General features: G+C 32.2%; 1 protein-coding gene across 3 annotated transcripts in view; it reads right to left on the bottom strand.

Moving 5' to 3' along the window:
• LOC140439119 (uncharacterized) overlaps positions 1–17,352 on the bottom strand; it is a 43,373-nt gene that overhangs the window by 10,774 nt on the left and 15,247 nt on the right. For 2 of the 3 annotated variants that reach the window (XM_072528819.1, XM_072528817.1), the window contains exons 2-7: positions 6,304–6,390; positions 5,174–5,442; positions 3,168–3,378; positions 2,436–2,725; positions 1,726–1,849; positions 64–287 (exon numbers count right to left, since the gene is read on the bottom strand). In XM_072528819.1, coding sequence (XP_072384920.1) covers positions 64–287; positions 1,726–1,849; positions 2,436–2,725; positions 3,168–3,378; positions 5,174–5,442; positions 6,304–6,385 — 1,200 coding nt within the window. In that variant the 5' untranslated portion in view covers positions 6,386–6,390. Of the gene's footprint in view, positions 1–63; positions 288–1,725; positions 1,850–2,435; positions 2,726–3,167; positions 3,379–5,173; positions 5,443–6,303; positions 6,391–11,179; positions 11,223–17,352 lie in introns of those variants that run through there. The other variant, XM_072528818.1, reaches the window with a different exon arrangement.

Below are 17,352 nucleotides of genomic sequence, written 5' to 3'. Positions count from 1 at the left end.
CCAAATAAAATATCAAAAGAGACTATGTAGGTACGTAAAGTTGTTTAATAAAAAAATATTTACCAATCCATCAATATGAGAGTTATCGTAGCTGACATTCTGTGGAGGATAACTGTACGGAGGTAGATCGTTATTTTCGTATTCTAAGACAGCTACTTGGAAGGCTTTCGTGAACCTTTCATCGCAATCCATGAGTCCTTTGAATCGAATCCAGTATACATCCTTTGGTTGGTCTGCTTTCAAGATAAAATCGAACCTCTCGCCGGCATACGTTACAAGAGATGTTGCTGAAATATAAACAAGAAAATATTATAACAAAATAAAATAATTATGTATATATATACATAGGCTTCTTTTTCCCATCTTTTCTTTATACAAGTTTCTAAACTTATTTATTTTCTGATGTTCATTCCCCAACTTATTCTTGATTACTAATTTTCCTTCATTTTGAGTATCTGACTCCATCTAGAATGATTTCCTAGGAGATTACACTAAGTTGGTTTTCCCATTTTTGGACATCCTGCACTAAGCGGGCGTTTTGTAAAGCTCAACATGACTCTGGTCCGTTAAAAGGAGTATTAATTCCTTCTTTAGTAAACTAGCAGCAATTTTATAACCAACAATTCCTTTATACCTAGACACCTACAGCAAAATTAGTTTGTCGTGCTTTGCCAGTAGCTTCAGAGTTGGTTTGCAGTTCTATACTGCTACCAACTTTTTTAGTTGTAGACTACAGAGCCTTTAGTAAAGCTTGGATACCTGAGGTAATAAATATTTTGGATAAATTAAGCAGTTTCTGGACTGGAAATAGTTCAAAATTGGGTACGAGATTGCTAGTAATTCTGTTTGAAATATTGTGTGTGTATTTCCTAGGGTTACTGACAGTCAGCTGTTAGAACCAGTAACTTCTATTCCTAATCCCTCTTGTATTTTGATTTCCTTAGAGTAAAAGATGTGAGCACTTTTTTTGAATAGTGCAATTTCATTTTGTGTTAACTCATACTCGTTTATGATAATAGTTTTAAACCTTGTTCTGGAGACATCATATGTGTGGCCATCTATGTAGTTTAAATTCTGAGCCTAAAGGCACTTTAGAGCAATCTTCGTTACATGTGTATGTATATACTAAGGAGAAAAATCTAGCATTACCTCTAGAAAGGCTATAGTCTTTCTTTTGAGACGCATACGATTTTGTTGCGTTATTTTGTTTGACCAAATCATGGCAGTATATGTAAATGTGTCTGATAACCTTTATGTATGACGAATAGATTATTATAGGTTTTCTTAACCCCCTTGGTATGACACAAAGTCTACATTGAATATTGAAATATTTTTAAATGGAATAATGGATTATACCAAAATCTAGGTAAATACTTGGGGACCAAGTATCTTTCAAATGAGGTATTACTGGACATATTACATAAAATATTAGATCCTATTTACATAAAATAGCCTACAGATGTCTTAGTTCATTGACAATTAAACGCAAAATGTAAGGCAAGGCTAAGTTGAGTTATTTATGGAATATGGGAAAAACTAACAACAATTATCACCAAAGAAGTAACAAGGAACAATAAAAAATTGCTTAAAACCACCTCAGATTTTAAAAGATAAAAAGATATTAAGAATGCCTTTTTTTATTGTAGACACTATTAGCTCAGTGATGAGAATAATACTGAAATTTCTTTGTGAACTTAAACATATATGTAGTTATTTATTACTTACTTTCAATTGGCTTTATATCTCCTCCGTCTGTGCTTATGACAGTTATTGTGTGATTATCCACAGTCATTTCTATCGGACAATTGAGGAATCCTGCATTTATCAGTCGAAATCTGTATCGATATCCCTGCAAACCAAAGTACTGGATAAGTATTTTGTTAACGTTTGAAATTGAAATTCTCGAAATGCAATCCGGTAAGTCTAAATTGGTGCAAAACTGCAATGGATTTTCAATGGAATCGTAAAATAAATAACTAGGTATCTGAATCGACAAATTTAACAAAAGTTCATAAATGAAATAAGTTGATAAATATTATGGTAAGCGCAAAATGAAACAGAAATCAATTATACATAAATAAATTGGTGGGAAAAAAGTTAAATGTTAAGTAGAATGGTATATACTATGTTTATTCCCAAGATAAAGTAGAGATCACAGTTTGATACACACGATCGGTGGGAGTGTCGTATGGTCACAGTTTGTCATTGATTAGAAAGTAATTTCTAACCAATGACAAGTTCGACAACGTTACACATACACTGATCAGTGTGACTTCGAGCTTATCTTGGGAATGAACGTAATATAGTAGTGGTGAGTATAATAATAGCGACAATAAACAATTAGTCGTTTCTGTTTAGATCAGTTTAGGTTAGATCATTGTTAAAAATGTTCTTTACGTTTGAATAATTGACTATATATTTTATAATTTACCAACCTGTTCCACAGTAAACCGTGCAGTTGCCATAAAAAATGGTTCTCCAGTCTCACTTTGATTTTCAAACTGCCTGTATCTTCCAAGTCCATTAATTAACAAGGTGGGTGGTTTATTCACGCCATCGTTGTGAAGATGAGCTAAAAGTACTTCTGTACCAAGTTGTGTTACCCAATCGATGATGGTCATTACATGGGATGATAAGTCATAATCATAGAGATTAATGTGTGGATCTGCTTCTTCTGGAACATGCACGATCAGGGGACCGTAACATCCGTCTGCTCTTTGCATACCTAAAGTTAAACAAAGAATAAAGGTCTTGGAGAATTGTCGCATTCATAAGGTGACAAAATATAAAATTGAAGTGAATACTTAAAAATCAAACAATATAAACAAAATTTAGATCCCAACAAAATTTTAATCCAATGACTAAATAAAGCGTTTAACGAATTTATTCCAACCTTTACATGCTCAATGTATATCAGTAAATGAAAAATATTAATCTATGTGCTTTAATATCTCTATGGCGTAATACATGATATATGATACTGTTGACTAGTCCCATAGTAAAATTTGACAGAAAATGGCATTCTGTTCAAAGAAATGACGATCTAAAATATATATGTAAATAAATTGATAAAATATAAGAATATCTAACTAAAAAAGTCCTGAAATGTTTTGACCGGAAATAGTAAATCGAGTCAAGTAAAAAATTTGGTGTTGTTTTATCATTACCTATATGTGAATGCCAGAAATTAGTTCCAGCTTGAGCTGCCTTGAAAGTATATCTAAAAGTGTCCATAGGTAATATAGGGCATTGAGTTACGAACGGAACACCGTCCATATATGGTGTTGCTTTCATATGTTGTCCATGCCAGTGGATCGTAGTTGCCTCACTGGTCATCTTATTGCTAACATCTACTACAACTGTATCATTCTGGCAAACCTGAAAAACAATTAGGTAGATGTAATTTAACTCATTTTGAATTATATCGTAATAAACTTATACAATAAATGATAAATTCTTAAAATAATAACAAGAAACAAAAAAAAGTATATTAGCAGATGTGTGGCAATTCTAATAGAATCTTGAAAAGATAAGAGATTGAGGAGAAAAATATGATCTAGGGCATTCTTCTATTAATTTTATTCTATATTTTAAAGCATAATAATTAAAAACTGGCATTAAACTGCAAATTTGGGAAAGAAGAACGTCTTAAAGCAAATTGCAAACAACATAACTTGTCCTCAGCATAACTACGTAAGTTCACTTCAAGTTTTTTTATATTGGCACGGATTTTCTGATTTCATTGCACAAGTATACCTATGTATAGAGAAGTAACAACTGTAGCTGCCCCTAATGCGTTTCACATAAAAAACGACCTAAAAATCAATAAATAAAATCTGAAAAGAACTATTTTACCAATAATGTGTCCTCTCTTCTCTGCTGTTCCTACTTCCTCCGTAGGATGACAGATTATCCAATAGTAGAAACCATTACAGACAAATGCCTTCACCACAAAAACCAAAACACATCTAAAGTGGGAGAAGATGCTTAAACGAGGTACCTACTCCAAAGAAGCATCCACAGCAAGAATTACCCACGAAAAAAAGCAGACAAGGCACACGACTAGAATACACTTTTGTTAATTTGAGCAATGTACTGGCCACCGAGGCACCTCATTACTAGTAAATAATTCGAGGAGTATTTTAACAAACGCGGTTATAGATGTATTGCTGGGAATCACTAGAATTCAACCAGAATATTACTAAACGTTGGTGTTTGTCAACACTACTAGAATTTCTATTGCAACAAAATCTATACCAGATGAATAGTTTCTTCTCTAAAAAAGACCACAGAATATGGACGAGGAAAAGCTCAGATGGCAAGATCAAAAACGAGATACACTACATAATCAGTGACAAAAAACATATATTCAACGATGTCACAGTCCTTAATAGCTTTACCACAGACAGCGATCATAGAATGGTAAGAGCCATACTAAAATTAGACTTAATAACAGAAAGATCTAAATTGATTAGGAAGAAAGCCAACCCGATATGGAACGACCCAATGAATTTAAATGAATACCAAGACAATATCAATAAAATCCTACAACAAAATGAATGCATAAATAATGTAAATACCCTAAACGAAAATATCGTAGAAGCTATTCGAGAGGCTCAAGTAAAATGCTGCTCTAAAAGACGCCAAGACGAAAAAATAACCATTGAAACAAAGCAATTAATGGAAACTAGAAGAGAAATCAAAGGAAACGAAAGTATGGACGAAGAAAAACTACAAAAAATAAATAAAGAAGTCCAGCAGTGAACAGAAGAGTTTGCATGATGAATAAATCACGACAACACCAGATAACTTTTTTTAACCTTGTAGTATAATTGGCGACCAACGTGTGCCCAACTTGGTTAATACAAAATAAACTCCCATTATTCAATTAATGATCACTGGTGCTATGGGTTTCAGCTTCCAATTTTGCCATCTAAATATTAAAAATCTGCCAACCAAATGTGTTGCGAACAATTACTAATACTCTTTTAGTTTGCCCCATATCCAATCAACACCTATAGCTTATAAAATTGCTTGAAATAAAAGAAAACCTATCCGTGTATAGCTTCCTATATATCTGTTTTTTTTTAGTTGTCAACAGATTTACTTAAATTATGATAGATCTTTACGGATTGTAAATTTATCAGGATAAAATAGAAAATTATAGTGTTACCTCTATGGCTGGTCCCGGTATTTGCCTATTGACAGCTATAATCCCCCTTTTGGTACCATCACCAGGAATGCAGTCTTTTCTATAACAGTCCGTCATATTATACGGGCAATTGTGACAAGCCTTGCTTAATGTATGGTAATGTTCTACCTCAAAATGGAATCTACAGAGCATAGGTGGAGCTCCTGCTATGCAGTTTCTTTTGCAAGGATTGCTGTCATCCAGAAGAACATATTCTATGTGGACATCTTCTGTGGAGTTTTTGTCTAGTTCTAAAAACGACAATTGTGAAAGAAAACACAAAGAAAAAAACTTATGAAAACGAGAACGTTGTTTATTTGTGTTAAAGATTAAATATTTAAAATTCAATTAAAAGTTTGACACAACAAAGAGAAACAAAAAAAATTAAAATTTTAATGAAAATTCGTACTTTTACTATATTAATATTTATACATTTGTATTTACATTTTCATATTAGCGCTTAAAACGAGTTAATATAATCCTTAGTTGAAAGGAATTTGCATAATCTTATCATAAATGAAAATAATTCGTTCATTATCTTTATTTTCATTTACAGCTTGCATTAAAAATATTTTTCTGTTTTGTTAAAAAACTAAGTTTATTACTCAATAATCTTTATCTCAAAGACTATATATTTTATAATATCTTTGTATTTTTGAAAAAATATGTTTATTTTTGCTCTACCGACCATTATTTATGTAAAAGAAGCCATGAATGTCTGTAACTTCTGTCTTGTTTCACACTGTGTCATCTTAATTGAGACTTAGGTGTCAGGTAGTGCAAGCATTTCATTTCAATTCGAGCTACCGCAAGACTTTCTGATTAGACGTGAAACATCAGAAGACGTGTAGAAGAATGGTGGAGCTCGAATTTAAAAGAAATGCAATCGTCTGCTTTCATTTTAACTTCATTTCTCTACGGAAAAAATGCAAGTAATGGTGTTTTGCAGGGTAAACTGTGTAGATGTATTGTCGGAATAAAAGACTATTCCTAACATCGTCCACTAGATTCCAACAAGCTTGGATTCGAAGTTCTCCCAATTCGCCATCGAAAAGAAGTCTCCTGGCGTCTTGTTGATTCATTTAGAATTGCTAGTATTGAATTTTGCTTACCATTTGCTGGATTTTCTCTGTAGATAATATTTCCTTTCACTAGAGCTGCAAGGCAAATTACTACAGTAGTTGATAACAACATTGTATCTGAAACAATAAAAAAAAACATAATAATATACTGATTCAAATGTTTAACTTTAAGTAAAATAAACATCCCACTATGCCATGGGCAGCCAAAATCAAAAATTTTAAATGGTAGTCAACTAATATACGAAACAGTCAAAGGTCCATTTACGGAAGCCCGATCATACAGCAAGTTTTACTAACTCATAACAAGCTCCAGAGTCCTCCATTCTACCTACTAATGTATACCGTAACAACTAGAATGAAAAGATAAATTTCTTTTATATCTACACTACATCTATACACTATACTTTATAACCAGAAGGTCCAGTGAATACCTGATTTTATTGATTTTTTTAATCTGTCATCTAGTTGCTTAAATAAGTAAGAAAGTAGAATTTGATCTCTGTTATTTATTGACCAATCAGTTTTAGTGTTTTTCTTATATAGATATTAGATATCAACGCTAGCAGAAAAGCAGTGTGTTATAAAATGTATAGTAGCTTGTAGCGCAATTGTCGCCCAACGTGGGGCGTATCTATTTTTTCTAGTACTCCCTGTTTTGATATTGTAATGGTAGGTAAAATAAAGATGTTAAGAGCTATAGTAGAAGCCACAGTTAGAATGCAGTGTTGGTCTTACGACGCGCAGCGATCTCGCTCATGTCGGCACAGTGGTAGGTGTGTGGTAGTTTGGCGATAGACTGAGAAATCAGGACCGTATGTTTCTTTTATTTTAAGTTATGTTTCATCCCAGAATCACTGTATCAGATACTTAAGTTACACAAAAACTAAATTTGTTTTCCTCTGAAGGCAGTTAAAAGGCTTTTGTCAGTCTAAATATCAGCAGACTAAAAAAAGCAGTGAAAAAGAACAGTTCATAGAGAAGATATTGGCCAAGATTAATGGAACAGGTGCATGAACTAATTGAGGATAGTAAATATGAAATTAAACGTTTGAAACAAAATAAAATTGTGATTTAATAGAAGAAAAAAGGAATGCTCCACATCTTCTTGGGTGTGGCTCAGGAATTTACTAGTGTTTGGAATAAAGGATTAATATAAAAACTAAGATTCTGCCTCCCAGATTACCATTCCTAGCTATTAGAACACTAAAGAGTTTAGAGCCGAAGTTCCACTAAGAGATGTCCTGGAATCATTTTGATATATATTATAGACAAAAGGTATTCCTGAATTAAATTAAATTATCATTGCTTCTTTCGCTGATGAATGAAGAAAAAGCACAGAAGTTACAAAATGCAATGAACTAAATTCAAAATTAATAAACAAGTGAAGAATCTAATTGGACGAATGCAAATCCGTTAATTAAGAAATGACACTTCAGCTTTTATCTTTTAATATAACTTTTAAAATGTTAAAATATGTGCGAATTGTCAAATTTGTTGCTAAATACTACATATATTTAGAAAAGTAGAACAAAAATTAATTTTTTGTCTCGATTCAGTACTTGAAAATCTCGATTCAGTCCTTGAACTCTAGCACTACAAAGTTTGAGTTTTTAAGTTGAAATATTTGTGTAGAATATTCTTTGTATCTCTCTCGTATTCAGTATTCTTAAGACCTTGTTTACAACCGATACACATACTCTATTTACCTCGCTATGCAATCAATTAGAAATTATGCAAATGTTATGTAATCGCCGCTAATTAGCCTGTGTTGTGAAATAATCGGCTTCTTTTGTTATTGTACCATCACCTGTGCGTTGAGTTGCATTGATATCGCATTAACAACATTAGCAAGGACTTTGAGATATTAATATTTTAATAGACATTATATTTTTACCCTTGAATTATTTTAATATAAGGTATTATATAAATGAGCAATGTTAAAAATAGTAAGAATCACAGAGTGGTGTCTTCAAGGTTAGCATTGTTTCTTTTTTTGCTTTTTGCATATTTTTTTAATATAATTTTACAAAGTTACTACATTTTTGACGTCAAAAATGTACAAGGATGGTTTGTTCTTTTATTATATTAGATTTTAATCATAGGAAACATGAAAAAATTACACAAAACCTAAGTCAAGTATTTAATTCTCTTTTTTTCGTGATTCTTAGTGAACAGTTTGAATTTATCATTCACCAATTCAGCAGTATCTTCATTTACAAGACAGAACCTATCTATAAACCAAAATGTGATTCTCAATAATCTATGTTTTATGCTTATTGATTATGTCAAATGTCTATCATGTCTTTATCCTGGACAAAAAACGAACATGGAAACAATACTAAGAATATATGATAGAGAAATTCAACAAGGATAGCAATTGTCTCAAAATTACGACTAGGGTATGGTGGGATTGCGACTTTGTCGCAAATAATTAATGAAATTAATAATAACAATACACAAAAAAATTAATAACAACAATATACATGTGGTTAAAACACCAACATCGGCAAAAATAAAGATTTTTTTGATCGAAATCCAAAGAAAGAAATGGATGTGCTTATTGTTTATCCTCAAAAGGTGTAAAATTCAAGTACAAACTCAAATTTAAATTTTCTCAAGTTATTTGTGTGCTAAGTCCCCTCCCCCTTGTATCTTTTGAACGGTTATACTTAACCCTATCGGGCTACATCACAAAACGTTTTCGGAATAACTATTCCATCATCAGTGCTATCTGGATTTACATATTTGAAGCCACTAAATACATAAGTAAAAACCATTTAAATATAGTTGAATTAATTTTAAACTACATTTTTTATGTTAAAAGACTAGTATGTTTATGTTATAAACAGAATTAGCTACATGATAACAAACGACTCCACTGGCGTTGCTAGCCCTTAGATGAAGTGTCTCTGAGGACTTGTCTTGCAACTCAGAAACTCTAGCGACTCATTTTGGAAATAAAGTTTCAACAAGATGGTGCTCCTTCAAACTATTATGGTGCAGTAAGAAGTTATCTAGATGAGGAATATCGTGGTAAATGGATTGGATGATGAGGTTCCATATAATGGCCAGCTCGGTCACCGGACCTCACACCATTAGATTTTTTTTTCTGTTGGGGTACTTGAAATCTAAAGTTTACCCTACAGCACCTGACAGTATTGATATTTTGAAATAACGAATTGTTGAAGAATGTAGGAAAATTTTAACCGACACGTTTGAACGAGTATATCAAGAGTTTAGCAATAGAATGCCATTACCTCACCTGTTATGACTAGTTAAGTCCGTTTATTTCTTGCCTCCAAATTTCCCTATTATAAGTATATCCGTTCAAAAGATAAGTGGAGGGAGGGAACTTTTGGCTAGCACTGTATAATTTAATTTAAATCTAACAATATTTTGAGGCGTTGTTAATCTTTTCGCTACAATAACTCGCGTGAATATAATTATTTAATTTAATTTAATTCAAAATTAATGATTTGCGTTTTTTTATCGTTTAATTAAGGTAATTTTCGTTATATAAATCGTCTAGATTAATTATTATTGTTATTATTGCCAAAAAAATTAGCACTTTGTACATCCTTCTCGCCGATGGATCTATAATTAAGCAAAAATTTTACGTGTTGTGATATAATTGGGTTAATTATCAAAATAATACGTACATGTTCGTAGAAATTGCTAAGCAGATTCGGACATTGCTAGTAGAATTATGGCTAATAAAACTGAAGGACTACAAGAAATTTGTAAGTTACTAGTTGAGATGACCTTATGTTTGGACTTTTTGGTGTTAGCAATTCGTGGTGGAAATTCCAAAATATCTTAATTGTTTATTTGGAAATAAAAACCATTTGTATTATATTTGATATTTGTAATATGCAGTTCTAAAATCCTAAACCACAAGAAATTTACAAAAAAAATGTATAGTTAAATTAAATTAATATTATCACGATAATAGTATCAGAATTACGACTACGAAACTAATACAAAATCAGTGTACAGTATGTAAAATCGAATTCGGGAGATAGAAAGAAATTGGATTTTTATTTTTTCATATGTCCAAGATTTTTGGCAAGTGCATTTGCCTTTTTTAATCCTAAAAGATATTGTATCGTCATAGAATATTCTAAATGAAGATTCATGTTACTATATAGTTTAACAAGGTTTATAGATACCGTTGGGGTTTTGTTGCTTTGCTGATTATCTATTTTTTATTGTTGTCTAAAATTAGGTTATTGTCTAAGATGGGGCCTCTATTTTTCCACCCAATTGTGATCGCATCCATTGTGATATTTTTTTAGTAAATGCTATTAAGGTTAATATTAAGGTGCGTCAACGCCACGTCGGATAAATGGGCCATCACCCGTCAAGGAGTGGATGAGACAGGTCGAGATTGGTTTCTTGCTGTTTTCCAATATCATTGCACAGCGATTGAGAGAATAGTCGCAACCATTTCTTCAGCAGCCCCTACCAGCAAAAATTCACCTTACTAAGTTTTTGTAGTACGTCATTTCTTTACTTTCTCGTCCGATTCAGAAAAAATCATCTCCCAATTTTAACTCTAATCTCTAAACAAATCCTAACCTAAATTTCTTATAAAACAACGAGTACTACTACCCAAGCAGTAATAGTGCAAACAGTGTACAAGTTAAATTATCGAGGAGCTTAAGAGACTGAGACCTCAAAAGCACTGATGAAGAGGAAGAGATGAAGTCGAAAGCTCGGTATACTCAAAGTCGACGCGGTTCAACCCAGATAGCAGGTGAGTTTGATATTCATTTTTTTTATTTAATATTTTAAAAAAGATTTATGGTTTTTTTTATTTTACATGTTTTGTATATTTTTTCATATTTCCAACATAAACATTCACATGAAACAGAAAATAAAAATTACAGTGTATACAGAGACTTACCATTCGAATATAAAAACTCACTTTAAATTTCTGATAACAAAAATACTAATACGCAATCATTGTACTCATATATATGTATATATTTCTCCTAAAAATATCCATAATGACTTTTTTTCATAATTATTAATTGTTCAACCAAATGTTCAGCTGAAAAATTGTAACGAGCGGTTTACATCATTTTAGAATATCCATTTTTATTTCTTTAATTGACAGGAAACACTTTAAAAGATAAATATAGAACAAATACATGAACATAGATTGATATTTCTGTGATAAAAGTCAAAGAATTAGACAAGAACAGGAAAGAGGGGAAAATAAGGACGTCTCTAACTATGCTATTAGCAACAATTTTAGATGAATCGACTTACCATAATAACAATTAAAATATTTTGTTAAAAAATGTGATAAAATGAGTGAAAATAAAAAAATAATTTAATAGAAGAGTTTTAGACATAATAACTGATTTTTCCATATACGGTAAAAAATTGGACATCAGTGTTCCATGAGATTCCCCATGAGATAATTTGTGTCAGACGATTTCATTTCCCCTCAATTCGAGTTCCTTCATTCTCCTACACGTATATCGCGGTTTCAACTCTCGTCCGGAAGCTTGTGGGATGAGCGGTGAAACCTGGAAACACGTGTAGGACAATGGTGGAGTTCGTATTGCGTATGGAATAGTGCCTAGATAGTACTAAGAGTGCTAGTGCAGTACTTGATTGATTATTAGCTTACAATAAAGTAAACAATTTCTAATGTGTACTGGTATATACATTTATTATAAAATTTCAATTATCTAAAAGAAATTAAATGTTCAGAATGATTTCGGCCTTACCAGACCATCATCTTCATAGCAGTTGAAACTAGCCACATAATAATCCTAAGATTACATATTAAAAATCTTAAATTTTAAAAATGATTACAATTCACTTTACGTGAGCATACTGATCTCTGCTTGAAACGAAGATGTTAGTGTCCTGATGAAGATATCAGCCAAATATTTTTATTATTTGACCAGATATTTTTCCTAGCAAAATTGAATTAATATTTTACATCCTTTGTTTCTATCGCTCATGTCGTACAAACCACTTACAACGTCTACAGTACCGTTGTCAACTTTTGCTTTAAAATCGCCCATTACTATGACGACTTCATGAGATTTTAATGATTGCAGGACTTTTCGTATTTGATCGTAAAACTGTAGCTTCGGTGTCTGTTTTATCTGCTGTATACGCATATACCTACACTATATCTAGCTCTAATGCGTCAAAAAAAGTTTTATCTAATCTGTTTCGCTATAGTCGCTATGTACTTTCGTGAATAGGGTATAATAAATTAAACAAATTGTACATATAATCACAATTATATTCTTAATTTAACTATCATGGCTATAAATGAGTTAAAACATTAATGATCATGAATTTTCGAACCCAAGATCGGCAGTATAGGACAATCTCAAGACTACAGGACCTCTCAGATCGTTCTTCTTCTTTCTCTTTATAAGCAATTCTGCTCGTTCATTAGCAGATTAATACCTCTATGGAAGGTTTTCATTCCATCTTTTGCGCGTGTTATTTAGGCATACTACCAGTATATTTGCTTTCTGCACTTGATCTTTCACTTCTTTTTAATGGTCTCCATAGCTGAACAGTGTAATTTCCAGGTATTTTAATTCCATTACTTCTTTAATATTGATGTCATTAATTTCTATTTTACATCTGGTTGGTTATTTGCTGACTACTATCGTTTTAGGTTTCTGAGATGAGATTGTCATATTAAATTATTTTGCTCTTGTTTGCTCTTATGTAAATCTGTGGACTAGTCTTTGCAGACTATCTTCATCTTGAGCTATCAATATTGCGTCGTCTGCTTAACAGTGTATTTTTATTTCTTTGTTTCCCATTCTGTGTCCTCTTCCTTTGTTAATGCTTTTGATGATTTTATTCATTATTAAATTTAAGAGCATGAGGCACAATGAATCCCCTTGTCTTATTCCGCTGGCTATTTCTATAGGTTATGTAGCATGTCCATTTTTTCTGACTTCCATTTTGTTGTTTTGGTAGATGTTTTTGATAGTTTTTATAATATTTAGGGGAACTTCTCTGTTATACAGAAGATGGATTACATATTTAAGTCTTACTCTGTCAAACGCTTTCTTTAGGTCAATGGGACACAGAAATACTGGTCTATTATACTCTAGTGATTTCTTAGTAGTTTGCTTTATAACGAATATTACATCTTTACACGATCTTCCACTACAAAAACCCAGTTGTTTATCTACTAAACTTATCCTTTGATTTATTAATACTTGTAAAATTTTAGTTGTAAGTTTTAGTATTTTTTATCTCCTTTTTTGAATAGTAGAATTAGTTCGCTCGTTCTTCATTTTATGAATTAATGTTGTTAATTGTTTTGTCATTGCTGCTTCACAATATTTTAGTAATTCGTTTGGTATCCCTTCTTTACCTGCTGTTTTTATGTTCTTCAGCTTTTCAAGTATTTTCCGAACTGTACATTTATATTAAGTTCTTCATTTGTAGTAATTTTTGATGTTTCCGGTTCTAGCGTCGTTTGTTCTTCTTCTGCATAGAGCTTTTTTAGATAGTCAATCCACGTATCCTTTTCTATGTGTTTTGGTTCTATTAGTTCCTTTACCTTCGTTCTTTGATCTCTTATGAAGCACCATATTTCCTTTTGCAGACCGTAAAAATCATGTTCCATTGCTTTCGAAAAACATTTTCTTTTCAAAAAACAACTTTTCTTACAAGTGCATGTGTTTCGTTTTTAATTGCCTTGTTATTATGGTCGTCGTATCTCAGGTCGTTAATATGTTACATCCTTGCAAAAGAGCCACATGGAACATCAGAAGTATATTAGATGTAGGCAAAATATATAATACTATAAAAGGAATGAGAAGAATTCAAATCAGCATTCTCGGAATAAGTGAAATGCGGTGGCCGGGATCGGAAGTATGTGATGTTGATGGATGTCAAGTGTAACATGCTGGAAATAATGGTGTTAATCACTATAATTATTATTAAATCATTTAAAGTCGGATCTATTTCAAATAAAATTAAGAAAGTCGCCAGAAGTCTTGAAGAGAGGCTCCATAAGCATCCCAACTATGAAGTACTTCAGCTTCTTGTCAACCAACCCCATATACGAAGGCTCAAGAGGACTAAATCGTTCAAGCTTGTTAGTTGAAGGCTTAGTTAATGTTGTGCATTGTAGCCACAACAAGGACTTGAGAAGTTAGTGAAAGAAGAGTAAATGCTTGGGTGGAAAATATTCGAAACTCCACAATACTGGAACGTCTCAACAAGACTACTGAGATTATAAAAAGCATCAAGAAGAGAAAGCTGGAGTACTTTGTATTTGTAATGAGTAGTTCCAAATAAAATCCTTTCATAATATACAAAATATTATGCAAGGGAAAATAGCAGGCAAACGCAGTCCAGGAGAAAGAATGACTTCGTGGTTGAAGAACGTGCGAGATTGGTATGGTATTGATATAAGCATGTTATTTAGAGTAGCAGTGAATAAAATTGATAGCTAAAACGGTAACCAATGTTGTGAAATGACATGGTATATAAAGAAGAAGAAATTCTCCTGTAGTTGCTAAGTTTTTATACCTATTTAAAAATAAGAGTAACTTGTTTTATTATGCAATTAAGGATGTTTCAAAACTACAAGAACCTTCAAAATGCGCAGCCCGAAAAGACATTGTAAACATTGACTCTTTTAATTTCATACTAAATTTAATATAAAGTATTAAAAATCACTGTTGGCAGAAAAATAATAAATACTCCAACTATTTTACTAACGCAAAAACTTGTTTGGCTCTGTTTTACTACGAAAACGTTCTGCAGACAAATAAATGTTTTCAGTAATGTCGGATTTCATAGTTTCGTTCGTATATTGACGGCACAAAAAAATCAGCTTCATGAAATTTTAAACTGTTTGTAAACGTCTCAAACAGTCTTCTTAGAATTTCTTAGTTATAAAATATAATATATTTTATTATTATCTATATAAAAAATAATGAAATATTAATATGTAACAAAAATAATAAAACTACCTAATATAATGTAAAAATAAGATTTTTCGTTTTTCGGTTCATGTCTCTAATGTTTGCCGCCATTAAATGTCGATGAAAATAAGCTTGTCGTAAAATTTCCCAATATGATTCTAGAATTGCGTTATCTTGTCTAAAGGTTGCGTACTGAAATAATTAATAGCTGTAATATGGTACTAATGTGTCTTCGAGTATGATTTAACATTGCACATGACCTACAATGATGTCAACAACATATACGAATGTACACAAAGAAACAGTGTTTGGAAAATTCAGGTAGAACTAATATTTAAATTTGTGAAATAATTCTTTTTTCAACTGGTTATTTAGACCAATAAGCAATTTTATTCTTACATTAAACTTCTTCTTCTTTAAGTTCATTCAAAATCATTCTGGCAATTATTGTTCAATTGAACTGTATTCAAACCATTGACGGAGATTATGTAGCCACGAAATTATACGTCTTGCTACGCTTCTTCTGTCTTTCATTTTACACTGCATTATATTCCTTAATAGTTCGTATTTTCACCTCTCATGATGTGCCCCAAGTATTCCAACTGTGCTATATATTGTGTCCACCTCTGCATTTTCTGGTTTATGTTTATACACTGCGCTCCAAAATTAACGCATAATTTTAAAAACCCTGATAAATCAAATCATTTTAATGTTTCGATTTTTGTGCTAATATATTATTGTTACCCCCGGTATATTGTAAAATTTATCAAAAGAACGGTAAAAAACGCTGATATTTTTACCATTTTTTGCAAAAAAATTAAAAACATGCTAATTGTGCTTCATTTTATTTCGAATTTAGTTGGGTTGGATTACGTTGTGCTGAACGTTTATTAAGTGTTTTTTCTTTGAAATGAATCACCAGCATCAAGAAACTCGAAATTTGTCAGAAAGTGACTGTTTTAAAATCGTTACTCTTCGCGAAGAAGGATACACTCAAGTAGAACTCGCTGAACGTTTTAACGTCACCCAGTCAACCATTTCAAGAGTGCTAACACGTTTTTCTGTTACTGGAAGTAACTCGAGAAGACCCGGTCAAGGCAGTAGAAGGGTTACAATTGCTAATCAAGACCGGTTTTTGACACTTCGTACACTGAGACAAAGGTTTGTTACCAGTACTTCTCTACTGAATTTTTGGATCGTTATAACTTTAGAATCAGCCAAAATACGATTAGAAGAAGACTTGCCGAAAACGACCTACACCCTGGAAGGGCAGCAATTGGCCCATTATTGACCAGAGACCATAGAAAGCAAAGATTGCATTTTGCTCGTGAACATGTTGATTGGAATAATGACGATTGGGGAAGAATATTGTTCACCGATGAATCGAGGTACTGTCTTTTTTCTAATGACAGGAGAAACCGAGTGTATAGAAGGCCTGGGGAACGCTACGCACAGTGTAACACCGTAGGGACTGTACAGTATGGCGGCGGCTCGGTAATGGTGTGGGGTAGAATTAATTTAGAGGCTCGTATGGAATTAGTTAGAATAGATCGCGGTCGGCTTACATATTAAAGGTATATAACAGACATTTTAGAAGAGCATAATTAATTTCATGCTTATGCAAGATAATGCCAGGCCACACACGGCAAGAATTGTGCAGCAATATCGTCAGGAGGTTGGAATTCCTGCCATGGATTGGCCTGCGAGAAGTCCTGACCTCAGCCCCAATAGAACATGTTTGGGACATCATAGGCAGACGACTACGACAACTACCTAATGCACCAAACACATTAGATGAACTGTTTTTGCGGTTGGTTGAAATTTGGGATCAAATTGATCAAGAAGAAATCACAACGATTATTCACAGTACGAGAGATCGTTGTCAAGCAGTAATAAATGCCAGAGGAGGCAATGCTCGATACTAGTACACGGTACTAGTATTTTCTTCCACTTTAAAAATTTCAATTTCGTCATTAATTTATAATGTTAGTTTGTTTAGATCAGTTGCTTGTTTAGATGTTTAGATTTATGATGTTATATTGTTAATTTCAATACATTTTTTGTTAAAAAAGAAAAGTTTTTTATTTAAGATATTCTAAAACAACCATAAAGCAGAAAAGACAGACAACAATTACATATTACA

This window comes from Diabrotica undecimpunctata, chromosome 4 (genome assembly GCF_040954645.1).
Source record: "Diabrotica undecimpunctata isolate CICGRU chromosome 4, icDiaUnde3, whole genome shotgun sequence".
Taxonomy (NCBI): Eukaryota; Metazoa; Arthropoda; class Insecta; order Coleoptera; family Chrysomelidae; genus Diabrotica; species Diabrotica undecimpunctata.
This window is presented reverse-complemented; position numbering and strand designations above follow the sequence as displayed.